The sequence below is a fragment of the Aegilops tauschii genome, chromosome 1 (genome assembly GCF_002575655.3).
Source record: "Aegilops tauschii subsp. strangulata cultivar AL8/78 chromosome 1, Aet v6.0, whole genome shotgun sequence".
Lineage (NCBI taxonomy): Eukaryota > Viridiplantae > Streptophyta > Magnoliopsida > Poales > Poaceae > Aegilops > Aegilops tauschii.
In genome coordinates, this window is record NC_053035.3 from 8,306,363 (window position 1) to 8,325,476 (window position 19,114).

The window sequence follows — 19,114 nt, forward strand, 5'->3', positions numbered from 1 at the left end:
AATATTACATTGTCTACAGGCAGTGCTTAAAAAAATTAGAATTATCATAAAAGTGATCATTCAATAGAGGATGGAGAGTCATCGTGGAAATGAGAGGAAAGGCAGACTTGTCTTGACATGGGAAGTGTGCCTCTAGCTGCATTAATTTGTTTGGGCAACAGTCGAGGTCAAGCGATTGCACCTCAATACATTGAACTGTGCTTGTCGCATAATCACGACAAACACATATGTGTCATACATGTTGTAATGGTTGTATTATTAACTTTTGTGTCACTAGAGATAGGGATGGATATGTAAAAAACAAATGGTGTATGGTGTTAACTATGATTTGTGAATAATGACTGATCGAAGGACCTAGCAAAGTCACCGATACTAGCACCCTATAATAAAGAGCTTGATCTTGTCATTGACTTTGGGCCTGCCATATCGTAAACAACAACGTCATACTTTGGGCTTGCCACCCTAATCAGGCAAGAACACATGTTTTTTCTTTTCGTATTGCAATAATTATATTATATTCTATTTTGGTAAGGGTGGACCTGGCACAGCTAGTTGGATCATAGGAGTGGGTGAATGCATAGTTATATACCCTGTAGTAAGCGTGGTAGTTACGAACCCTATGGACCACCCCATGGATCGGGAAGATATCAAGTGATACCAAAACTTAGGAGATACCATGATATGGGCTTCCGAGAGCCGTTGGATCTTAGATCTGATGGCTACAGGAAGCTCTTGAACATTTTGCAAAAAAAACATCTGAGTCTCAAAATCGCGTGCAGGTACAATAGCTCTTTAGATGCCGACAGATGTGAGATCCAATGGCCAAGAAGTCCGTATCATGGTATCACCTAAGTTTCGGTATCACCTGAAATTTCCCCCCATGGATCCGGTGAAGAGAAAGCCCACAAAAACTCACTACCTCCCGGGTTATCCTGCGACTCGAAAAAAAAGTAGGAAAAGGAAAAGAAATAGCAAGAATGCTATTCTTCATCGCCGTACTAACTAAGAATATGAAAATTGCATTTTTAAAATTTGCTATAATGTGATGATCGAACAAAGAGAACTGAACCTCGCACGGTGGATTCAAAATCTACTGCCTCCATCCACTTTTCTACATATGTACCTTATCCAACTAAAGAATTTTTCTCGCTTTTCCATTTATTTTCAATTTATCATTATCTATTTATTTCAATCTCCATACTTCAGTCGAGATATTGGAAGTAGAATGCCGACGTAAGGCCTGTGAGAAATAATTGTCGACAGGCTTTTGGATTTGCGGCTCTTCCGGCTGTGATGGCTTCTTCTCCAAGGTGCTAGTTCGATAGGACTGTGACCTTATTACTTCCTGCCTAGGATCAATAATGGCAGGCTAGTTCCGACGATGGAGCGGCATGTCGCGATGAGCCATTGGCCCGGCTCATGAACAGTAATTCAAAAAAGTAGCAGACAAATTTTATAATATCTATTTTTGGGGGGCATCAAAGATGCTTCACTATTGTAAGTGCTTGCAAATTTTCGTGGTGAGATGACTTTGGCGGAGCTCGGTCAGAAAAACAACATCAGAGATTTTTCACAACTTTGGACATTTCGATCAAAGAGTTGATTTTCCTTTTCCCTTTTTACCGAGCTCCTCCGATATAATCTACAAGCACCTAAAAGACCTGGACATCTTTGATGTGCAAAAAATTGAGTTTTTTTTCTTGCTATTTTGAAAGTACTGTTCACACGGCGCCGGTTGACCTCAGGGGCTATGTATTTTGGGATAGAAAAATTGTGATATGGCTGGAAAGGCAGGCATGCTTCCCACTCGGCAGTACAGGAGTGCTGGGTCGCTACTTATAAAGCGGTGACTTTGCCGGAAACCAACTTACATACGGTCAGCATGCAGCATTATATGTGGACGGCATTGATCTTCCAGCTGCTCCTTGCGGCAGCTACAACAGCAGCTACCACCGCGGTGACTGATGGGTGTCCGCCGAGCTGCGGCGGCGTGGACATCCCCTACCCCTTCGGCATCGGCGCTGGCTGCTTCCGCAAGGGCTTCGAGATCGAGTGTGCCAAGGGCGGCCCTGTGCTCGCCGGCACGCCCCTCCGGGTGGTGAAGCTGTCGCTGGATCCAGACGAGTCGCAGGTGATGCTTCCCATCGGGTCGCAGTGCTTCAACACCTCCAGTCCAGCTGAAACCAACGACATCATGTATGGACAGACGATGATGAACGAGCACGGCGTGTACCGCATCTCCGACACGCACAACATGCTCGTCGTCGTCGGCTGCAACACCGTCGGCTACATCGCCAGCAAGGAGACCGTTGGGGGCGGCCAGGACTACGCCTACAACATCGGGTGCATGTCCTACTGCAACAACTCGGAGAGCGCACAGAACGGCCACTGCAAAGGCGTCGGGTGCTGCCACGTCGACATCCCGCCGGGGCTCACCGACAACTACTTCGACTTCGACTCCGAATACAACCACTCCGCCATGATAAATTTCAGCTCGTGCGACTACGCCTTCCTCGTCGACAGGAACAACTACACCTTCCACCGGTCCGATCTCAAGATGGACAGAAGCCGGACCTCGCTAGTGTGGCTCGACTGGGCCATTCGCGGCTCTGCCGATATCTCCGGCGACGAAATACTATCGTGCAAACAAGCGGCCATGACGGGCCAGTACGCCTGCGTCAGCGCTCACAGCGACTGCGTCGACTCCACCAATGGGCCTGGCTACAACTGCAAGTGCTCCAGTGGCTACCAGGGCGACGCCTACTTGCCCAACGGATGCACCAGTAAGATGCCCTGCTTATTAGTACTTCTTCTGCTTCAAAATACTTGATAATTTTGTTTCCTACATAAAAATCTTTGAGTTTGACCGCCTGAGTCTATATTTTTTTTAGTAATGTCTACAATATCATATTAGTTTCATTAAATTCATTATGAAGTATATTTGCAGCTGATCGATGTTGTACATATGGATATATTTTCCTATACACATATATATGGTCAAATATAGAGATGTTTAACTTAGGACAAAACTAAAACTTCAAATATCTAAATGTCCTAATTAATGTCCACTTCATTTAAGACGCCGTGTTTGGTACTATCTGTGTTTCAGTTTACAAGTCCTACGTATACCTAGGTTGCCAATTTTATCACCCTAATATAAACTATATAATACAAAAATTATATCGTTTGAAAATAGAACATCTGAAGTTTATATTGGTATATTTTTTATAATATATGACTTGTATTAGGTTGGTCAAATTGACGACCTAGGGGTACGCACACGCCCTGTAAACTGAGAGAGAGGTCTATGATTTTCTTTATCAATAAACTAATATATATAGGGTGGCCCGCGCACATGCCCAGTTAACATCTTAAAACATGTTTTGTGTTGATTGATTAACTACATAGGACTTATTGGACAATACGATTTCTTTTTTTTTGTGAGAAATTTTCAATCTATTTATCTTCAATTATCGCATTACAAAGAACAAGAGAGGTAATAAAAAATTACAACTATGTCCGTGGACCACCTAGCGACGACTACAAGCACTAAAGCGAGCCGAAAGAGCGCTGCCGTCAACCCTCACCGCAATCGGGCAAACCTTGTTGTAGTAGACAGTCGGGAAGTCGCCATGCTAAGGCCCCATAGGACCAGCGACCCAAAGTAGCAATCATCACCGATGAAGAAAGTCATAGATCAGAAGGATCAAACTTGTAAACACCCAAACAAAACCGAACGAAGACCAGATCCAAACAAATCCACTGAAGACCAGCACCGACCGAGTCTCGTGAGATCCAACGGAAACAAAACTCTACATGCCCTCCTACGATGCTAGACGCGCCATCGGGACGGGGATAGAGTGTGGGAGACATTATTCCTACTAAGGGACATCGTCGCCGCCACACAACCCCAACCAAGACATTGAACCTAACAAGAATGAGAACGGGACCCCTACCCCCCCCCCCTCCACCAGCGTGGGGGGGGATCCTCCGCACCTGCATGACCTAGAGGCCATCAGAGATGGGACGTACTGACGGCGCCGATGGGAGGAGAAGAGCTTTTCTTGTGGAGGAGAAAAGAGATTGGGCTACGATATTCGTTGACAACAGGATTTCTTAGCGCATAAAAATTAAGAATCTATGTGCCACGGAATTATTGAGGATGTCACAAACATCTTCACATCGCCATAAACTGTATAACATATTAGAAACCTATCCAGTTATGCCAGGTTGAGCAAAACTGGTAAGTGCATACCCTAAGAAGAATTTACACGCATGGTTATATTATAATCGTGCTGCATATTTAGAATTATGAAAGCTAATTAAAAAGACAAAGCTTCAAAAATTGAAGGATCCGGATACGGTAGAAGGCACATCAAAAACGTATTTTGCTTACATAGGGCAGCCATACACCCAAAATTCATTACATGATTATCGTTCATTGATGTACATCATCTGCTAGAGGATGATATATTAGAACTTCTTAGTATGACAATAAATTAGAATCGGATGTGCACACTCTTCTCTATTAAATTATTAAATGCACACTCTTCTCTACTAATTATGAAAAATGTCACAAATATCTACACGTCCGCATAAACTCAACAACATAAGAATTGTGTCAAGTTGAGAAAAAGTATCAAAATTGATAGATGCATAGCAGAAAAGAATTAAGATGGTTATGTTATAGTATGCTGGGCCTGCTAGAACACTCGATTAGATTATATATGGCTTCACAACAACTTTTCTGACATCATCCACACATAGTATTATAGACCTATGTAACACGTAAACATGCATCCACCCCTCTTACGTAATTTAAATAATTTGTATCTAGATCTTGTTGGTGGCAGACCGAGTTGCAGTGCTACAGTGATCTTCTATGGCTCCATGGCGGCGGTGATCGCTGAAAGGTCTTCGGAAAGGGTTCATCTCTCAAGATCTGGTTGTTAACTTCAGTGATGAGATGCAAAGTATGGAAGAAGGCTTGACGCAAAGGGATGATTGTACAACGGCGGTGGTCGCACAAAGCATGTAGTTGTTGGGATTGTGGAAAAGTGATGGCGCCAACACATTTGTGACTTCGATGATGGTGCCATGCGCAAGAGTCTCAGGCTCCAGGGTGAGAGCCTAGGTCTAACCCGAATTGGTTATACCTGGCAATGGCGACACTTTTTTGCGTCGTTACCTTATTGAAGGCATTGCTCAGATATGCTCGAACTAATTCTTCGGGGTGAAAACCTAGATTCTTTCCTTGATGGTTGGATTTGGTAACGGCGGCGCATCAGCGCTGCTGTTGAAGAACTTCGTCGTTCGTGTGGTGTGATAAGATGATTGGTGCGGATATGACCATTGCTACAATTTGCCGACCACAAATCTGATTGCTTTGGAGCATTTTTCCTTTATTCTTGTTCCTACATAGTTTTGGTCTTATATGACTTTACTAGTAGCCGGCATTTATGTGTGTGTTTTGGTGTTGGTTGTGTGTGTCCTAGCTATCCAGAGGGTGATTGTGCGCTCATACTGTATCCTCTTGATGCTTCATTTTAAGCTAATAAAATCTATCATTCGTAAAAAAAAACAGGTGTACAGTCGATGCATGGTGAAGAATCATCATTAATAACAGAATATGTCTGAAAATGACTTTCTTATTGGGCTAACGCTTATGTAATTCTGTAACTCCATTAAACAAGTGCATGCACATCCAGCCACTCTGATGGATCAACTCAACGTCTTTGCCTCAACTAACTCAGCTCACTTTGAGCTAGTCTCTTGGCACGGCAACGTATAGATCCATCTCGCTCTCGGTTGCATGCATGTACCGATCAAATCTACCTAGTACTTATGCATGTACTCACAACTCCTGGCTTCACTTGACCGATGACCAGCTCGCACCATTGCCGATCCATCAGTCCACTTTGCCATGATGCCATGCATCGCTGTACTAGACTTAGACTAAACAGACCCAAACAGAAATAAACTAGATGAACTACTAAACAACAATGGTTAACACCATCAAAAATATTCTAGGGTATAGGTAGCATATTATTTTAAACTTTAATGTCCATTGATTGTTTCACAGATCCATCAATTGTGATCATCTACTTATCCTATATAGCTAAGAGAGCGATTCACATTATTTCTACTTATCTTAATAGGAGGAGGACCCCCGGCCTCTGCATCTGGATGATGCATGTAGCCACTTTATTAATTATTCACACAAGATCTTACAAAGTCATACAACAGTAAGACGAAAGCCACCGTCTAGGCAACATCTGTCGCTACTCCTATCCAGTTGATGTAGGGATGCTGATAGTCTGGGCCTAATACCAAACAGACCTCGCAGTCAAGCCTAACATCTAAGACCTAAGGTCCTAACCAGGACGCCTGCCGGGTATGAGGCACCCACCAGTCCGGCGCACTCCTCAACCAGGACGCCTGTCGGCTATGAGGCCGCCGGAGCCACCTGCCATCAATCCATCTTCAGTGTTAGCTTGATCCACTAGCACCAAAACCATTGTAGTCGTTATATTTGCTAGCTTGATCCACTAGCATCCGCCCAATCTACATATGAGAATCCTTTATCATACAACATGTATTTGTGCATTCTAAGTAGGTTTTAAATCACAATGTGTTTAATTGTGACATCCATAACTTTTCATGTTAGATATGCAGAAATTTCTCACATAGCATAAATTCATCTTCCCCCTCTTCTGGATCTGAGGCTCCCCCTCCAGCTCCTGGTCGGCCTCCGCTTCGCTCCATCGTCGTCGGTCCGGAGGTGCTGGGCACGGCTTTCGGGCCTATTCTCCAGGGCGGTGCGGTCGGTCTTTCGAGGCCGCCTACGGTGGATCCCTCGCCGTGGCGCACGCGCGCGGGCCGCCGTCCCCACAGCCCTGCTTCCCCGCCTCCCCCGCCCGCCACTCGTCGCCGCCGCCCGCCGGTCGACGCCCTGCCCACTTCGCGGCCGCCCAAGACCAGCATCCCCGTCGTCCTCCACGGGTGCTGCTACAACTGTGGGGAGGAGGGCCACATCTCGGCCAAGTGTTGGAATCCTTGCCCGTCCTGGTGCCCCTAGAGCTGCGGGGTGTTCCTGCGCATGCTTGGACGAGGAGGACAGCTGAGGTAGTACTGCGGGCCTGGGGTTCGTGCATCAGTCGCGGGCAGGACGGCGAACCGATTCGACATGTCGGGGTTCCGTGTGTGGCTTCGGACGGATGATCCGGCAAGGATTCCTGGCTCTCAATTGTTGTTCATTGAGGAGCCGAGAGAGACTCGTGTGGAGGGGGGCCTACAGCATTGTGGTATCCAGTCACCATCACCGTTCTAGGCGTGCCAGCTGCGGTGGCCGATGTGGATGCGCCATCCCCGCCTGCGCCTCCACCGTCATCGCCGCCGTCGGGTGAGGCTGGGGGTGCTGAGGGTCGCGCCCCGACGGATGGGGCCATGCCGGGCGCTCGGGATGCTGGTGCTTCGTCGGGTGGGCATGGCGGCTCGTCTGGTTCGTCGGTGGGGTCGTCGGCGCCGGCGCCGGCGCCGGAGAGGGGTCGCTTGCGGGCGGACCGGGCGGTGGTCGGGCCTTGCAGCTGCTTGGCTGAGGTCAGGCGATCCTCCTTTGCAGGGGAGACAGCCACTTTTGACCGCTCAGAGCAGGCTGGTGCGTCAGAGGTCCTCTGGTGGGGTGCGCTTGTTGACCGGGATCGCAGGGGATCGGTGATGTTTCCTTGTCGTTAGGAGGCCCGGCCATCGAGGAGCCAATGGCGAGCAAGGACAGGGATCCAAGGTTTGGTGGGGGCCGCACATGCAGTGAGCACGTTTTGGGCGCGGAGTTGGATTTTGTCCCCCGCTGCGGCGTCTCGGCAGGGCGTGGGGATCGAGGAGGATCTGGTACAGGAGTTGGCGGAAACCGAGCCTGATTCGCCTGTGGGTGGTGGGCCAGCGCACGCGCAGGTGCACATGGGAGACACCTTCCTGGTCAGTCTCTCAGCGGATCCCGAGGATGCCACATGTGCTGCCACAACGGGTGGGGAGCCATGCAGCCCATGCATGGGCGGTGAGGTGCACTCACCACGTATTCCTGTAGCGATGCAGGACAGGGTGGACTCCTTGTGCGCGTATTTGAGGCGCAATTTGACGCCACTTTTGACCGTGATTCCCAGCCGTGGTGCTGCACCTGACAAGAAGAGGCCAAGGCAGAAGAGGCAGCCAGTGTCCAACCCGAGAAGGAGTGTCCGTTTGGCCAGGAAGGGGCAGGGTTCTAAGGCGTCCAAGCAACAAAACGTTCTGATTCGGAGGCTCTGTCTTGCGAATGAAGCCGAAACAACCAGCGACTCCGCGTTACAGGCTTACGCGCAACTGTTCGAGCGACCACTGACTGACACTCACATTACGGCGATCCTAGCTCTTTTCGGTTGGCAGCCGTCGGCCTTGCCGGTGTTCGAGGGGGAGCCCTTGGTGGCTGACTCGCACTAGGGTGCGGTGATGGTGGTTCGGTGGGTTAGCACCATGAATTGTACGCCTTTCAAAACGCTGGCGTGGAATGTGCGGGGGCTCAATAGCCCGGCACGTAGGAATGTGGTAGCTCAGGTGGTGGCCGCAGCAAACCCGAGTGTGGTGTGCCTGCAAGAAACTAAAATGGAGGTTGTAACACTTGATGTAGTTCGTCATTGCCTCGGGTATAAATTTGGAAACTTCTTTTACTTGCCGGCGAGTGGTACACGTGGTGGAATCCTGTTAGCGTGGGCTGAGTCGGTAGTTCGCTTGTCTAACCCACACTACACGGAATACACCCTTACGGCCCTGATTATGCCGATGGAGGGCCCACAGTGGTGGTTTACGGGTGTATACGGGCCGCAGCTCGACCAGGAGAAGCTGCTTTTCCTGCGTGAGTTGGAAGAAATCTGAGAGCTACATGCTGGACCGTGGATGGTTGCGGGTGATTTTAACCTGTTAGTAAACCCTGAGGACAAGAGCAACGAGAGGATCAACCACAGAATGATGGACAAATTTCGCTCTAATGAGAGGGTAAACGTAACACTCGAGAAGGTGGACCATGTTTTCTGTACTGCGTTGTGGGAAGAGCTACACCCGACTTGTTGCCTTAGTGCGGTGGGCTCGGCTATCTCGGACCACTGCCCACTACTGCTGGACTTGAACAAGGACATGTGCATGGGATCATGCTTTAAGTTTGAGGCTTTCTGGACGAAGGACGAAGGTTTTATGGATATCGTAGCGGAGGCCTGGGCCTCGGTTCCTCGTGAGGATAATCCTTTCAAGACTTTGGATATGAGGTTGGGAGCCACAGCAAAAAGCTTAAAGCGATGGAGTGATCGGTGGATCGGTAACGTGAAGCTTCAAATTGCGATCGCACAGGAAGTGATCCAGCGGCTGGACAAGGCTATGGATACGAGAGCTTTGTCTGAGCAGGAGCGGGAGCTACGGATATTACTTAAACAGAAGCTGTTGGGATTATGCTCGCTTGAACGGACCATCGCGAGGCAGCGATCTAGAATCCTTTTCCTACGGGAAGGAGAGGGTAGCACGCGGCTGTTCCACCAGTCGGCGTGTCTCTGATGGAGTTTCAGTGGCCACAAGCTAAGATGAGATTGCAAGCATGGTAAATGGTTACTACAAGAATCTGTTTGGGACAGCTCAACAACGATTGACCTCCATCAACCTAGAAGCGCTTCAGCTCCCTGCTTGGACATGCCGGGCCTTGACATTGCCTTCACAGAGGAGGAGGTGCGGTGGGTTGTTAATGCAATGCCTATGGACAAGCCACCCAGCCCGGATGGATTCACGGGTCGTTTTTATGCTTCATGCTGGGAGATTATTAAAGAGGACATCATGGCCGCGCTTGCCGCTTCCTTTCGTGGAGATATGAGAGGGTTGCATGCTATCAATAAGGCAATCGTTTCCCTGCTGCCAAAGGTGGATGGGGCGATTGATGTTAAGGATTTCAGGCCGGTGAGCCTAGTTCATGGTGTGATAAAGATCATTGACACGCTGCTCGCGGTTAGATTAGCCTTGGAGCTGCCAGGGCTGGTTGGCAAACATCAGAGTGCTTTTGTCAGGGGCCGTTCCATACACGACAACTTCATGTTAGTGCAAAGTACAGCAAGGAGACTACACGCGCTTAAACAGCCAACCATCATGCTCAAGCTGGATATCTCAAAGGCGTTTGATTCGGTTCAGTGGCCATTTTTGGTGGAAGTGATGAGGTACATGGGTTTTAGCACTAAGTGGATCGACTGGATCTGCGGATTACTTGCAACATTGTCAACGAGGATCATGGTTAATGGTGTGCCGGGAGAGCCTATCTACAACTGCCAGGGCCTGCGGCAGGGAGACCCCGTTTCTCCGATGTTATTCATCCTCACAATGGAGCCACTGCAGAGGATGTTTGGCGTTGCTCTCGAGCGAGGTTTCCTATCCCCACTCGCTTCGAGAGGTTTAACCGAGAGAATTTCTATGTTCACGGATGATGTCATGATCTTCCTCAAACCGGATGTGGAGGATCTCACTACTTGTGCAGCCCTGCTGCATCTCTTTGGTGAAAGTCTGGTCTCAGAGTCAACCTGCAGAAGAGTGCTACTCTGCCAATACGGTGCAATTCGGAGATCATGGAGAGGGTAGTGCAGGTGCTTGGCTGCCCGCAAGGTTCTTATCCGTGCAGATACTTGGGGCTCCCTCTCACCCTGAGAAAGCAAACGGCAGCCCAGCTGATGGGTATGGTGGATCAGCTGGCTCGATGCCTACCTAGGTGGATGGCCGTCAACATGCCGAAGAGTGGAAGAATGACACTTGTCCAGTCTGTGCTCTGTGCAATCCCTATACATATGATGATGGCACTAGACATCCCACACAAGGTCATAAAGGCCATGAACAAGATTTGTCGTGGGTTCTTGTGGTGTGCCAAGGATCAGGCGTCCGGTGGCTAGTGTAGAGTGGCTTGGGAGAAAGTGTGCTCGCCGAGGTGGGCAGGGGGACTTGGCATTCCCAACCTAAAGTGGCTGAATACGGCCATGCAGGCACGGTGGCCCTGGCTGAAAAGAGTGGATCCGTCAAGGCCGTGGGCAGAGTTTGATATTTCAGTCCCTCGAAAATCTATGCAAATCTTCCAGGCTGCCACCCACGCGACAGTGGGCAATGGAGAGAACACGCTATTTTGGGAGGACAAATGGGTGGATGGATTCAGAGTGGAGGAACTTGCGCCAGCACTCTATAGTACGGTGCGACAACGGATACGAAGCAGCCGTACAGTTAGCCAAGGTTTGATGAACGGAGCTTAGGCATTGGAAATAGGACCAGAGGTGACGAATCAGATGCTTCAGGAGTACCTTAGTTTGTGGGATCGAATGGAAAGAGTCCAGTTGCACCAGGACTCAGGGGATTCCGTGAGGTGGGCGTGGGAGGCAAGCGGCTCCTTCTCCACAAGATCGGCGTACCATGCTAAATTTTGGGCTCGGGAGAAAGATCCAATGGCGCAGTTCACATGGAAGTCTAAGGCCCCTTTGAGGTGTAGATTCTTTACTTGGCTCGCAATGCAGAATAGATGTTGGACATCGGGTAGATTAGCGAGCCGTGGATTAGAGCACGAGGTAGCATGCCCGTTTTGTGACCAAGTTGAGGAGAGTATGAACCACCTAATGCTCCGGTGTGTCTTCGCCAGAGAGGTATGGACGCGGGTGTGCACGGCTTGGGGTAAGCCACAATGGACACCGACAGCAACATCAAGCCTTGGAGAGTGGTGCATAATCACAGCAGATAGCGCGGTCGAAAAGAAGGACACGCAGGCACCGATCGTCCTCGTGCTTTGGGAGCTATGGAAGCATCGAAATGGCATAGTGTTCGAGGGGGATGCCCCGTCGATCATGTTTGTAATGCATAGGGTAGCTGTAGAGTGCGCGGCGTGGAAGGCAGCAGGGTTGCTTAAAGTAGATATAGATCGCTTCCTAGCGGCCTTGGAGGTGGGTCATGTCGTGAGGTATTAGTTTGTAAGTGTTAGATTGGGTGGAGTTGGGGTTATGTAATTATGTAATCACCAACGTGGAGGGGCTCTTTCCCCCTTTCTTCTTGAATATATAGTACGCACACTCGTGCGTATTCGAGAAAAAAAAAAGATTGAATTAGTATTCTACACAATATGTAGATACAGTTTATGCAATTCCGTGGCAGCGTGCTGGGTATTGTCTAGATAACTTAAATTAATGGCATGATGTTTCTAATTTTTGGGGATTTCTAGCTTATTTCTTGATCATTTTTCTGTTTATCCCTCATGGACTTAATATAGATGTCTAATAATAATTAATTTTGTAATTTATGCAATGCAGATATAAATGAATGTGCAAATCCAGCCAATTATCCTTGCTATGGTGTATGCAGAGACACCGAAGGAGGGTACGGATGCTACTGTCCTGTAGGTTATCGTAGCCATGACCCACAAACTGAACGATGCACTCAAAAGTTCCCACTTGCAGCACAGATTTCCGTAGGTAAACATCATACTCTTACGGCACAGGGTACTTTTCAATGTAATTTACATGTTATATGCTGATTAACTATATCTAAATTGCTCTCTCTCAGTCGCCTCAAAATACATAGACAGAACTAGTTAAATTATTCTTGCAACTACGTCTTTTCCAATATTTCTTTTGTATTGTTCGAGACTCACAAGACTAGTCACAAGAATTTAACAAAATGTCAACCACTTGATGAACAGAAATACCTAATTGAACGGTGACATTCAATTTCCAAGTATCTTGCTATCCATCTATAAATAGTTGCTCGTGCCTCATACGAAGCGTAAACTCAAATATTAAGTTTGATTATTACAACAGTAAAGTTTAATGGGAAACTAATTAATGACCAGAAATTCTGATTATTACAATAGTTAAGTTTGATGGCAAACTAATTAATGACCAGAAACTTTGATTTTACAGTAGTTAAGTTTGTTTCTTTGCCAATGTAGGTGCTATAGGTGGCATTCTTGTCTTGGCATTTCTTGCATTCTTTTTCGTTCTTCGCAAAGAGAAGCAGAAGGCCACAGACTTTTACCGAAAGAATGGCGGTCTTACATTAGAGAAAGCTAGAACTATTAAGATTTACACAAGGGAAGATCTCAAACCTATTTTAAAGAGTAGCAATTTAATTGGTAAAGGTTTCTTTGGTGAAGTTTACAAGGGTGTTGTTGATGGATTTATAGTCGCAGTAAAGAAACCAAATGATAGAAATGTGCTGGCGAAGGAGCAATTTCCAAATGAAGTCACCATCCTGTCTCAAGTCAGCCACAAGAACATCGTAAGGCTTTTAGGTTGTTGCCTCGAAGTGGATAACCCCATGCTAGTCTATGAGTTCATCTCCAAAGGAAGCTTGGAGGACAATCTTCATATAGCTAACAACAAGGAGCCTCTCAACTTGGATGTACGTCTAAGTATTCTTGAAGACTCAGCACATGGTCTAGCTTATATGCACTCACAAACCCATAACACAATCCTGCATGGTGATGTTAAACCAGCAAACATACTCTTGGATGAGAACTTTTCCGCGAAGATCGCGGATTTTGGCATATCGAGGTTGATTGCACAAGGCAAGGACCATACTAGAAACATCATAGGCGACATGTCTTACATGGACCCCGTGTACCTACAAACAGGTCGATTGACCGACAAAAGTGATGTCTACAGCTTTGGGGTTGTCATCTTAGAGCTCATTAGCAGGAAGAGGGCTACTCATTCTGATAATAATAGCCTAGTGAGGAGCTTCCTAGAGTGCCACCAAAATGGGGAGAGCATGACTGAGCTCTTTGATAAGGAAATTGCAACGACCAGAGATTTGGAACTTCTCAACAAGTTGGTAGATATTGCTGTTGAGTGTCTTAACCTTGAAGCAGATCAAAGACCGTCAATGACAGATGTTGCAGGTTGCCTTGTCACGCTGCATAGGTCCCGTAATCCTTAGGTTCGTTTCCGGATGGGAGTTTCAACAGCATGTATGTTAAGTCGAATAAGATAGGTAACTATCATTGTCAACCATTGTTGTATTTGTTGTTCCAAGAAATTTGTACTACTATAGTGAGTAACTTTATATTTCATATTACCAAATGCATGGATTGATTTTTTGATTAAACTATACTGTAATAGGGTAGCGATTTATTCTTGGTCCTGCAGAGCTCAATGAGATCATTACAAAACATCATCTTCCATAACAATATTTGGGTTAGGTACATCACTAGTATGGTACGCAGTGTTTTTTTTTTCCTTTCGGCAGAGACACCTGCCTTAGATTGCTTCTAAGATTCAAGTCAAAACGGAGAAGTTGAGTAAAAAATCTAGTGGTCTGCCTACCCACACAGTCGTTGTTGGGTTGCAACCTCGCCTATAGCTAATGCATCAGCCATCGAATTTGCCAAGGGAAGTACCACCATGTGAGGACCAAAGGACATCGTTTCCTGGTTGGATTTTGCTAACTGCACACCATATATGCCTACGATGACTTTAGTATTGCTTGGTATACTAGGGCACCATACTAGTAGGTTTTTCTATGTGTAGTTGTTGTTAAGGTCCTGCTCAACCCCTTGAGGTGGAGCATGAGTTTCACTCTGAAAGCCGAGGGCCTCGCCCATGTGCCGGTAGTTCCGGTCCATTTCCATCGGCTAATTTTATGCCACCCATTTTTTCCGTGTGTACTAAGGGTGTGTTGTACTCCCTCGGTCCCATGATATAAGAACGAACTTCAATTGCGTTGTTAGCTCTGTATTGCTTCGTTTCTTGCAAGAACAAGTGGGGCGACCTATATATAGGTTGGGTGATGGGGTATGGAAGGCAACAATGCATCATCCGTGAGACTAGTACTAAAGTCCTATAAAAGGGGTGGCAAAAGTCTTCACTAATAGACTGAAGACTCTCATCCCCCTCCTCATCCACGAAACCAAACTGGGTTCATCAGTGGGCGCAAATAGTGCCGAAAATTTCTTTTTCGCTGCCAACCAAGTCTTCTCCTGCCATATATAAGCACCTACCATGGTCCTAAAACTAGACTTCTGAAAAGCATTTGACTCACTCTCTTGGTCCTCCTTGATAGCCATCCTAAACTGTTAGGACTTCCCGGAGCTGGATCAATGACATTCTCTCCATACTGTTAAATGGTGTCCAAGGTTGATTGCAAAAGGCAAGGAACACACTGCAAGTGTCATTGGTGACATGTCTTATATGGATCCAGTGTACCTACAAACAGGTCGATTGACCGACAGAAGTGATGTCTACAGTTTTGGGGTTGTCATCTTAGAGCTCATTAGCAGGAAGAGGGCCACTCATTTTGAAAATAATAGCCTAGTGAGGAGCTTCCTAGAGTGTTGCCAAAATGGGGAGAGCTTGACTGAGCTCTATGATAAGGAAATTGCATCGTCAGGAGATTTGGAATTTCTTAACAAGTTGCTTGAGATTGCTCTTGAGTGTCTTAACCTTGATGCAGATCAAAGACCATCAATGACAGATGTTGCAGGGCGCCTTCTCATGCTGCATAGGTCCCGTAACCCTTAGGTTCATTTACGAATCGGAGTCATGTATGTTAAGTTGAATATAAGATAGGTAACTATCAATGTCAACCATCATTATATTTGTTGTTCCAAGAAATTTGTACTACTGTAGTCAGTAACTTTATGTTTCATATAAACATATGTATGGATTGATTTCCCAATTAAACTATAATGTAATAGGGTAGCAATTTGATCGTGCTCCTGCAGATCTCGACGAGGTCATTACAATATCTGGGTTAGCTACATCACTAGCACAGTATGCAGCTTTATTTTTTTCTTTTGGCAGAAACACCAGCCTTAGATTGCTTCTAAGATTCGAGTCAAAACGGAATAGTTGAGTAAAAATATAGTGGGCGGTCTACCCACACAGTAGTTGTTGAATTGCAGCCTTGCCTATAGCTAATGCATCAGCCATCGGATTTGCCAAGGGAAGTACCACCATGTGATGACCAAAGACATTGTTTCGTGGTTGGATTTTGCTAACTGCACACTATATAAGCTTACAATGACATTAGTTTTTCTTGGTGTACTAGGGCACCATACTAGTTTTTTTTCTCTGTGTAGTTGTTGTCAAGGTCCTGCCGCACCCCGTGATGAAGAGTTTGATCTAGCCATTGGTTTTTTTTTCTGCCATAGTTTGTCTTCCATTGTTGTAAGAACCAACGACTGTTGAGCTTGTTGAACCTTTCATGATAAGTATTACACTTTGGATGAATATTTCAGTACTAATCTGACATAGTTTAGAATTGAAACATGTATTTTATTTTATTTTTAAAATGTATGTAAATGAACAATTCAATTTATCATAAGTGATCATTTAGTTTAGGATGGATGTAGGGAGATGCATCATTGGAATGAAAACATAGCCAGACTTTCCTTAACATGGAAAGTGTTGCTTCAGCTGCATCAATGAGTTTGGTTACAATCGAGGTCAAGCAGGGGCAAAGTCATTCGGAAATGCAACATGTGTATTGTGCGTACATAACAACCGCAATACTTGAGCAGTTAAATGTGTACACATAACCATGACAATGTTAAGTCGAATAAGATAGGTAACTATCAGTGTCAACCTTTGTTGTATTTGTTGTTACAAAAAAATTGTACTACTCAGTAACTTTATGTTTCATATGAACAAATGTATGTATTGATTTTCCAATTAAACTATATTGTAATACATTAGCGATTTAATCTTGCTCCTGCAAAGCTCAACGGATCATTACAAAATATCTTCCATAACAATGTATGGGCTAGTTCATCACTAGTACAGTATGCGGTGTTTTTTTGTCAACAGACACTTCCCTTATATTTCTTCTAAAATTCAAGTCAAAACGGAATTGTTGAGTAAAAATCTAGTGAGCCATCTACCCACAGTCCTTGTTGAATTGCGACCTCACCTATAGCTAATGCATGAGCCATCGACATTTGCCGAGGGAAGTACCACATATGTGAGGGCCAAAGGACATTGTTTCCTCCTTGGATTTTGCTAACTGCACACCATATAAGCTTACGATGACTTTAGTTTTGCTTAGTATACCAGGGCTCCATACTTGCTTTTTCTCTGTGTAGTTGTTGTCAACGTCCTGCTTGAGCCCATGTCCCCCGTAGTTTCGGTCCATTCGCCGCCACTCATTTTTCCCGTGTGCACTAAGGGTGTGTTGTAGATTCGAACTTGAATTGTGTTGTTAGCTCTGTATTGCTTGGTTTCTTGCAAGAGCGAGCGGGGCGACGTATATAGAGGTTGGGTGATGGGGTATGGAAGGCAACAATGCATCATCTGTGAGGCTAGCACCAAGGCATTCCATAATCAATTAATGTAAGATATAGAGATATTTGAATGGAATCGTTGTACCTTGGACGGACCAGTACTTAATACTCACGAATTAACAAGCATCATAACTTACTATATCTCCATCCAAGCATGTTTAGCTTTGCAAGAAATTCGTGCATCCTGTTTCTTTGATGAGTTCTACAACCTTCATGCACAGACTGAAAGAATTAATAGGGCCTTCATTGTTTTTTGCCCAAAAAGGACTCCGCGGCAACACCCAATTCTTACCGGCCAATTTCTCTTAAAAACAGTCCTATAAAAAGGGGTGGCAAAAGTCTTCACTAACAGACTGAAGCCTCTCATCCCCCTCCTCATCCACGAAACCAAACTGGGTTCATCACTGGCTGCAATATTGCCGAAAATTCCGTCTTTGCTGCCAACCAAGTCTCCTCCTGCCATAATAAGTACCTACCATGGTCCTAAAACTATACTTCCGAAAAGCGTTTGACTCACTCTCTTGGTCCTCCTTGATAGCCATCCTAAAGCGTCGGGCATTCTCGGACAGATTCTTCTCCTGGATCAATGACATTCTCACTATATTGTTAAAGGTGTCCCAGGAACTTGGATTAGCTGTAAAAATGGACTGCGCCAAGGCGACCCACTCTCCTCCTACCTCTTCATTATAGTTACTGACCTACTACAACAAATGATCCATCATATGGCGCGCGCGCGCGCGCACACACACACACACTCCATCTTCACACACCTCTCCCTCCGACAACCCTACTATATGCCAATGACAGGTCAATTATTGCACATGCTTTAATTGAAGCTGCCACCCAGCTAAAGCTAGTCCTTCAAAACTTCGCCGTCTAGCCATTAGTTTCGAGAATACAACCTTTGTCCCCATGCAAACCTCCCCAGCGCTCGCGAAAGAAATTGTGCAAGTTCTGCAGTACTCCATTTCTTCCTTTCCTCAAATTTACCTAGGGTCGCCCTTATTGCTAATTTGACTCCCGCTGAATGCTTTCCTACCCATTACTGAACGTTCTGTAAATCCTAAAAATGTATTAAAAACTATTTGTGCTTTGCAACGTGCTTTCTTTGGGGTGGCTGAAGTGTCTTGTTATGGCACTAGCGTTGAACTGTGTGCCATCGCACATGCCAGAAAAACAAAGCTGGGATGTGTGCCTGAAAGTGAAACATGTGCGCTGGCCAGGCTTAGGGATAAATAAGTCCACTAGTATGCTATGTTGAGCTCATGTCAATATATACTGAATAAGAAAAGATGAATCCACAAAAACTGTCGGCAGCAATTCATCCCATACTTCACTGCAAGTTTTACACCAACAAACATCGATCAGAGAGAATATGAAAGCAACTAAACTTGTTTTTCCTAAGAAAACAGCTTAGCAGCTAATGGTACAGAGTGCACAGTTGGTACTTAGATGATAATTGCCTGCATTTGCTGACATCTAACTATATAACTGAAACAATGTCAAGATGTGCACCTTTGGTTCAAGCGCAATGTTGGACCACTGGGACTGAACCTTTTTCTCCACAAATGTGTTTGAGAAACCAGGTGGGGCAAGTGGCCTCACTGTGGGAGCTGGTAGCACTACTAGGGAAAACCTTATACACAGAAACTTACCAATAGCGCGGGACAAAAAGAAGCGCTACTACAATTTACCACTAGCGCATGTCATCCAAACGCGCTGCAGGTAAGATCATAGCAGTAGCGCGTCTAACTGTAGAGGCGCTACTGCTACAATTCCCCTTACTATTCTCACCAGGCTACCTATAGTAGGAGC

General features: G+C 46.0%; 1 protein-coding gene across 1 annotated transcript; it reads left to right on the plus strand.

Annotated features, from left to right (window-relative positions):
* The first annotated feature begins 1,844 nt into the window (after positions 1–1,844).
* LOC109748213 (wall-associated receptor kinase 2-like) lies at positions 1,845–13,959 on the plus strand. Its single transcript, XM_020307246.3, has 3 exons — positions 1,845–2,783; positions 12,333–12,494; positions 12,971–13,959. The coding sequence occupies exons 1-3, from the start codon at positions 1,883–1,885 to the stop codon at positions 13,957–13,959; spliced, it is 2,052 nt and encodes a 683-aa protein (XP_020162835.2). The 5' UTR covers positions 1,845–1,882.
* Positions 13,960–19,114: the final 5,155 nt, after the last annotated feature.